General features: G+C 40.2%; 1 protein-coding gene across 5 annotated transcripts in view; it reads left to right on the forward strand.

The window, feature by feature from the left end:
- ZDHHC21 (zinc finger DHHC-type palmitoyltransferase 21) overlaps nucleotides 1-8,579 on the forward strand; it is a 55,339-nt gene that overhangs the window by 9,668 nt on the left and 37,092 nt on the right. For 4 of the 5 annotated variants that reach the window (XM_042454218.1, XM_042454216.1, XM_042454220.1 and 1 more), the window contains exon 3: nucleotides 7,974-8,174. In XM_042454218.1, coding sequence (XP_042310152.1) covers nucleotides 8,021-8,174 — 154 coding nt within the window. In that variant the 5' untranslated portion in view covers nucleotides 7,974-8,020. Of the gene's footprint in view, nucleotides 1-1,312; nucleotides 1,424-7,973; nucleotides 8,175-8,579 lie in introns of those variants that run through there. The other variant, XM_042454221.1, reaches the window with a different exon arrangement.

An 8,579-nucleotide genomic window follows, 5' to 3' on the forward strand; every position in this document is an offset into this window, starting at 1 on the left:
GTCTCGCGCGAACACCGAAAAGGTCACGCGAGACTTCACCGCTATGGGCAGCGGCTCTAGGAGGCCCGCTGCAGCCCCGGAGTCCTCAAACAGGGCTCGGCGGTGGCAGGGGCCTCTGGAGGCCCATGCCTCGCTGGTCCCCCAGGAGGGCTCTGGCGGCAGCAGCGGGCCTCTGGGAGGCCCGATGCCGTCGCTTGGGGCCCCCAGGAGGGCTCTGGGCGAGGGGGCCTCCGGCGGGCAGTCCGGCGGGCCGGGCGTCAGCGGGAGGCCTCCGTGTGAGCCCCGCCGTCTCTGGCTCTGCAGGGTGGGGCCCCGCAGGGCCGCGAGGGGGAGGCCTCCAGCTGGAAGCCCCCCGGCATGTGCTCCGCCCCGGAGGGTGGGCCCACCCCTGGCATGCAGCCCCGCCCCCAGGGTGGAAGCTCCACCCCCCAGCTTCGGCCCCCCCCGTTGTCTGAGGGACAGCAACCCGCCCCTGGCTCAAAAAGGTTGCCTACCCCTGGTATAGATGGTATAATCCATATAGTGTCTTAAAAGCTCTCTTGATTAAAATTCTTAAAAAGTTCCCTTCATGTATGTTGTGTCTCTCATGTATGCTGTTTGATCAGCATAGCTTGGAAACATATGATCAGGCCCTGATTTGAGATTTGTTGGGTAGGCCCTCTTCTTTCCCACCACCTTCCAAGGTAATCTGCTGAAAAAGATGAGAGGGCTTCTCAGTGTCTGCTCCAGGCTCTAAAATTCCCTCCAGAATGTTAGACTGGCAGCTTCTCTGTTTTATTGCAACAACAACTAAAATCTTTATCTAGCCCAAACAGCGCACTGAATGAGTGATAGTATAAGACCTGTGTACCCAATGTGCTGATATTGCAATTCTTGCCTGATGTGTGTGTTTTTATGAATGCTTAATCTGATTTTTTTTATTGTTTAATCTTTTATATACTTTTGTATATTTGGGTTTTTAACCATGTCTTTTTTGTGTTGTAAGCCACTTTGGTTCCAATCTGGGACAAAGAATGATATAAGGATATGATTATGATTAAATGATGTTGACTATTGTTTTTGTGGGTTTTTCGGGCTTGTGGCCATGTTCTAGCAGAGTTTCTTCCTGATGTTTCGCCAGCATGGATGCCGGCCCTGAAAGCCTTCGACTTCACGATGATGATATACTATTATTAACAACAACATAATAATATTTTAAACCAATTCTAATCTAAATTCTTTTCCTCTTTAGGTCCTTCCTGTGTTGTGTTTGACAGCTGTCTTCAGATTTTATACAATGGACTATATTCTCTTGTTGTTGATCCTCAGGGCTGGCTCTGTATGGGCCTGATTATTTTGTTTGGCTTTTCAACACATTCTTAATTCCAAAATTGATTCTCTTTCCACACTGAAGAGGGACATATCTCAGTGGCTGCAATACTCTGTAAGTATTTTGCCATTTGCTTTGTTTCCATCTAGGACTTATGCAGAACATCTCTTCTATCTTTTAATGATTGATTACCTGTTTGGCTTTCAATTAAATGCAGTTGTTAGGCAAAAGAACAATTCCCACACAATCATATGTTTGGGTTTAAACCTGCCTCTTTATGAATAAAAAAGTTCTTTCTGTCCGTGGAAGAACAGAATACTGGGCTAATGGAGTACAGGGTCTCCCAAGTCATTGGGGGGAAAGTGGAAATCAAGAAATTGTTATCCTACCCATTTTGATTAGCACAACTCTACTGAGCACAGTCTGGATCCAGCCCGCAATTCAAATTTTCTTCTACTTTACAAAGCTATGGTATCTGTTCGCATATTGCACAGTAAGCCATGGTATCAAGACAGGAGATATAGGAAGTACTGTAGCAGACAGCATGGTAATATAAATGAGAGAAAGAAAAGAAAAGATGGAAGATTTCAAGTGATTGAGTCAGAATAGATGGATCAGAAGTGACAGGGAAGGAATACTCAGGGCTAGGAAATTGAGACCTCTAAGGCTGCTGTGACACTACAAATAATGCAGTTTGACATGTCTACTGTCATGGCTCCATCTACAAAGTCCTGGCATTTGTAGTTTGTGTGGCATCGAACTCTTGAGAGAGAGAAGGCTAAATATCTCACATAACTGCAATCCCAGATTCCAATAATTCTTACATTAAAGCAGTGTTGAACTGATATTCTCCAGTGTAGATGGGCCTAAATTATAGTAAGGATTAGAAATCAATGCTGATGCAGACTCTGTAATGAAAACAAACTGTGGGGTGAAACCTACACCCTCGCCAGCTTGGGGGTGACTCAGAGCGCAGAGTTTAGATGCCACCTGTTCTGACAATGCCCAAAGCCGTTGTCAAGTGTAGATTCAGATGTTTGAATGATCCTTTAAGAATAAATACCTCCTTTCACCCTGGCCTTGAATCTTCCACCCATTTTTTCCGCATCTTCCCAGACATGTACAAGTCTTGCTGTCCTGGCTAGCCGTGCTACGAATAATCTATCTGTGCCACTTGTGCTGTACATTGGCTACCCATAGATTGTGTAACAAGACTTGCTTTGCATTATTTCTCTCCTCTTTTTTGCTTCCAAACAGTAATGATGAGTGTCTGGTGAACATTTCCCTCAGTAATCTGAGAAAGCTTGTATTAGCAGTTTTTTGAATGAAAGTATATCTTTTACAGGTTATTACATATTTGCATTTTCTGCATCTACTCACTACTTCGAGCCTCTGTAGCAGATCCAGGAAGACTACTGAAAGCCCAAAGATACCATTACAGTACAAAATGGATGATACTTTCTTTATAGAAATTTTTTTTCTTTCATAAGAATGCGGTTAAAATTTATTTTTCCCGTCAACTGAATGGAAGCATCTTTGTTCCTGCAGGAACTATGTATATTTGAAAGATAGGAGTCACCCTTTTGAGGTCTCTAGAATCTCAGCTTTTTTTATCTCAGTCCCAGACTCATCTCAAGGTTTGTAAGAACTGGATTGGGGGGAATTGAACTGCAGTCTTTTCTGCTCTTTCATACATAGAATGTCAGTAGCCTTGTTGGCACATGGTAAATCCCAAAATCCAGCTGTGGGAATGTCTTTGTTAAGCCAACCAAGAGGCACATAAAGGATGATGCTTTCACAGCATCAGATCCTTTCATTATGCAAAAAACAAGCAGGGAGGCATGATTTGATTGCAAAACGACATTCTTCTGTATGTTGTTTGCCCACACCCCTTGTGTTATGGAAGCAGGGGCTGCTGGCTCAAAAATACCACTATTCAGTTATAGAATTTTCCCTGTACGTCCCTAGGACTTGCTGTGGAACGGAAAACTACTAAAAGACAATAAATATTAATTCTACATATCAAAAATAAACAGTTCTTCTGAAAATGCAAAAAAAACAGTACAAACCTCAAAAGCCCCTTTGGAAGTAGAGGGTAGAAAGCCCTTTGGCAAGCTCTACATTGTCAAGGTGGGAAAGATATGAGGTGCTAGATTAGGTACATAAAGTCAAATTTGATACCTTTATCTTGTTTGGAAGGTATGAACCTTCAGAATATAAAAATTTTGATTAAGATGGTATAAAAATACTCTTGCCCAAGTGTAGAGTCCCATTGCTCAACAGTCATACATAGTCCAGTCATTTAACATCTTTTTTCCTGCCTGCTTTATGCAAATAAAATAAATACATTATATTTATTGTTATACCGTCATCTGGATATTCGGGTGTCTGGAAAAGCATCTTTCCCCCCCTATTGTATCCCTTCTCCCCACCATTAGCCACTGAATGTTATTCCATGTGCCCCTGGTGTTTGAATGTAACTAAGTGTTACCTAAATAGATACTAGGGTGCTTACACCTGGATAGTGAATTTTCTCTAAAGGGAATCACCATAACCAACTTCCACTGAAATCTTTTTGGCATCTGGTGTGCATATCTTTATTCTCAATTCACATCATATCAGTCTGATGCTATAATTAGTTGTTTTGGATTGATGGTTTTAAAATTAAATATTTTTCATTGAACTGTTTTTTCTATTTTATGTTATTTATGTTATGATTTTATTTGTTACTGTAAACTTTTCTCTGGGGAGGGTACATGTTGTGTGTGTGTGTGTGGTGTGCATTTAAAAATAATGAAGTGAGCATACACCATTAATTCATGAACAAACATGCAAACAAACAGCCTGAATTACTGGGATGATTTGTGTTATGAAAATCATAAAATTAATTGAACTGCATGCTTTTAAGCTGGCTAGTTACAGTAGCCAAATGACCACTCATAGTTGTAACTTCAGTCATAGACAATTATTGTTCTTACCTTTTGTTCAACGTGGACTTATGTGATACAGCATAAGCGAAGAATGGGTGACTAAAAGTTACTGGGCAAATGAGATACTTCAGCAGCATGTTTCAGGGCGGTGGGGTGATGTTGGTGTGGAGAACAAGAAGTAGTATATGCTGGAATAAGAAATATAATGGATTAAAGAAATGTAAACAGAGGCAGAAAGATGAGATAGTAGTGACTAGGTGTGGATGCTCGACACCTGGTAGGAAGAATAACATAGAAAAGACTCTGGGAGCCATCTTAAAATATCTAGAGCTATTTTATTGTTGTTGAGGAGAACAAGTATGTTAGTCAGCTACTTAGGGTGTTACTGCAAAAGCATTTTTAAAGTTACTGTGCTTAAGATTTTGCCCCATTGCCACTCTAAATGGTTGAAAGTGACTTGGTTTTTGCATAATGACAGATGTAAATCATGGGTATTGAATTTGAAATATAATAATACAGCAAAGAAGTCACTGATGGTTTCTTCTTCTGATGTGCCCATGTTATTTTCCCCAGTATTAGATGAATTAGAGTGTCAGGCTACTTTTTTCCATTAACCATGCTGCAAAATAAAACTAAATGACTTAGATCATGGATGTTAATTGGTTGTAATGTGTGATCTAAACTTCACATTATCTCTGGAGATGATTTTCATATCTTTGCTTTTATGGTGTGGTCTCCTGCATTTGTTGCCTTCCTTAATTACACGGAAAATGCATTCCAACCTTCTGTTAATGGTAACTCTCTTATTAAAGAGTAACACCTTTGTGACATTGGCTTTATAGGAACAGATTGAAAATCAGTTTCCCATCTGGCATTATTAGTGTTTAATGATCTTGACTATTGGGTTTCCAATTGCCAATGTGCAAATGATTGTCATTCTTCAACAAGATGAGAACATGGCAGCTCTCAGAAGAAAGCTTATTATAAACTTATATAAACAAATTCAATTAGAAATTATTTATTGCAATCTTTATAATTTTCTAAATATTCTATTTAATTGAATTCTATATATGACTTTTATATAAAAGAGGGCATTTTATAAGGTTGTTGCCTTATAACTTTTATTCCTGTGCAACATGCAGTCTTCTTGGGTTTTAACTATCATCCTATTGGTACAATGAGCAGAGAAAAAGTGAAATTTACAACCCCAATCTTTACTTTACAGGTTCTTTTCTCTCTGCAGGAATTTCCCTAACTGTTGTAGAGCTCCTAAAATAAGCCATGCACAGAGAGACCTAAGAATCCTTTGTCTGGAACTTGGTTGTGCTAGCTCTCTTACTGATAAAAACTTTCTTCATCATCCACACTGGGGAGAAATTAGTGTTTAACTCCACCTTAACTGTCCTGGCTCAGTGCTTGGAATTCTGGGAACTGTAGTGTCCTGAGACATTGAGCCTTCTCTGCCAGAGAAGCTGTTTGCCTCAGCAAACTAATTTATTATTATATTTATTATATATTATATTATTATTATTATTTAAAATAAATTATTATTATTAATATAAATTTTTAAAACAATTTTTGTTTTTATTATCATCATTATAATATTTCTCCATGCTCCTAAATACCAGCTACCTAAATTCAATCACTCTCCTTTCCTTTGTAACAGTTGTCTTCTCTTACGTTGCATCGCACTGGGGAGATAATCCGGTTTAACTCCATTTCACTGCCTGGCTCAGGTGCTATGAAATTCTGGGAGTTGAGTTTGTTGTGGGGGTTCCTGGCTCAGGCTCATGGAATTTGTGAGCTGATTTTTTGCTCCCCAGCCTCCTGTTTCATTCCCCATCCCTCTTCCCAGCAACGGAAGCAATTGGGCAAAACTGCAGCACGAAATCATGGGAAATTTGCCTCTTGGAGGTCTTGGGGGTTGTACCGGAGAGGGAAGCAATTTGCATTCCAACAGGCCCAAATCGTCTGTGACACATTCACGTTTACGTGAATCCGCATAGTTAGGGTTGACTCGCACTTTACATCGGATCTGAGCTTCAAAATCTCCCAAAGCTATGTGTGATATCCTCACTGGTCAAATAGTGGTCTGTTTTCTCAGATGCATGCAGAGGAGCTGGTACTGAGGAAGGACTTTTATAATCAGGCTATATGAAATAGCCATAGAAATGCAAAACGTGGGTATGGTGATGAGGTGCCAAATTCAGTTCTGATAGTTGTTGAAGGACTAAGCCTTATTCCTCAACCACCTAGTTTCCTGTGGGCATACCACAGGTTTTGCATTCTATAGCTTTATCATAAGTCTGGAGAGTCTAAAGTCCTTCCTGGACCAGTTCACACCACTATCTGATGAAGTAGACCAAGTCTACAAAAGCTTATGCTACAATGTGTTTTCGTATCTCAAAGATGTTACAAGATCCCTTTGATAGATTTAGAATGGTTAGAAGTAGATAGGAGGAAGTAGAATGAGAATATGAATATCTTTTTTTAAGAAACTTTACTAGGAAAGAAAATAAAAATTATTGGAAACCCATTATGAAAATATAATAGAAATAGGTATAAACATAAAAGGAGTTATGAATGAAGATTCAGTAATAACCCAATAATAATGGAAAAGAAATTCCAAGAATTTGAGAGGATGGTTAATAGGAATTAAAGGAAAGAAAAGACGAATAGAGACTGGATAGATGTAAGAATAGGAAAGGAAATATAAAAGAAAACGGGAATAAAAATTTCAGGCCCTGCCGGCTTTTTTGCCGGCCTCTGACAGGGCCTGGGGCCCCGTCAGGGGCCGGCAAAGAGGGGGAGGCCTCCAGTGCTGGAAGCCCCCCGCCGGCTCTTTCCCGGCCTCTGACAGGGCCTGGGGCCCCACCCCTGGCATGCGTCCCCGCCCCCAGAGGGTGGAAGCTCCACCCCCAGCTTCGGCCCCCCAGTTGTCTGAGGGACAGCAACCCAGCCCCTGGCTCAAAAAGGTTGCCTACCCCTGGTATAGATGGTATAACTCATATAGTGTCAACTCTTTTGTAAAAAAGTTCCCTTCATGTATGTTGTTTCTCTCATGTATGCTGTTTGATCAGCATAGCTTGGAAACATTATGAATCAGGCCCTGATTTGAGATTTGTTGGGGAGGCCCTTCTTTCTGTCCCACCACCTTCACAGGTACATCTGCTGAAAAAGATGAGAGAGGGCCTTCTCAGTGTCTGCTCCAGGCTCTAAAATTCCCATCCTAGAGATGTTAGACTGGCAGCTTCTCTGTTTTATTCTGCAAACAACTAAAATCTTTTCTAGTCCAACAGGCACTTGATGAGTGACTGTATAAGACCTGTGTTACCCAATGTGCTGAATATTGCTAATTCTTGCCCTGATGTGTGTGTTTTTATGATATGCTTTAATCTGATTTTTTTTAATTGTTTAATCTTTTATATACTTTTGTATATTTTGGATTTTTAACCATGTCTTTTTTAGTTGTTGTAAGCCACTTTGAGTTCCAATCTGGGACAAAAAAATGATATAAAGGATTATGATTATGATTAAATGATGTTGACTATTGTTTTTTGTGGGTTTTTCGGGCTGTGTGGCCATGTTCTAGCAGAGTTTCTTCCTGATGTTTCGCCAGCATGGATGCCGGCCATGAAAGCCTTCGACTTCACGATGATGATTATTACTATTATTAACAACAACATTAATAATATTTTTAAACCAATTCTAATCTAAATTCTTTTCCTCTTTAGGTCCTTTCCTGTGTTGTGTTTGACAAGCTGTCTTCAGATTTTATACAATGGGACTACGTATTCACTTTGTTGTTGATCCTCAGGGCTGGCTCTGTATGGGCCTGATTATTTTTGTTTGGCTTTTCAACACATTCTTAATTCCAAAATTGATTCTCTTTCCACATTATGAAGAGGGACATATCTCGGTGACTGCAATACTCTGTAAGTAATTTTTGCCATTATTGCTTTGATCTAGGACTTATGCAGGAACATTCTCTTCTAATCTTTTAATGATTGATTACCTGTTTGGCTTTCAATTAAATATGCAGTTAGTTAGGCAAAAGAACACATTCCTACACAATCATATGTTTGGGTTTAAACCTGCCTCTTTATGAATAACAAAGTTCTTTCTGTCTGTGGAAGAACAGAATCCACTGGGCTACATGGAGTACAGGGTCCCCCAAGTCATTTGGGGGGAAAGTGGAAATCAGAGAAATTGTTATCCTACCCATTTTGATTAGCACAATTCCACGGAGCACAAGTCTGGATCCAGCCCGCAATTCAAATTTTCTTCATACTATACAAAGCTATGGTAATCTGTTCATGCAATATTGCACAGGTAAGCCA

This window comes from Sceloporus undulatus, chromosome 2 (genome assembly GCF_019175285.1).
Source record: "Sceloporus undulatus isolate JIND9_A2432 ecotype Alabama chromosome 2, SceUnd_v1.1, whole genome shotgun sequence".
Taxonomy (NCBI): Eukaryota; Metazoa; Chordata; class Lepidosauria; order Squamata; family Phrynosomatidae; genus Sceloporus; species Sceloporus undulatus.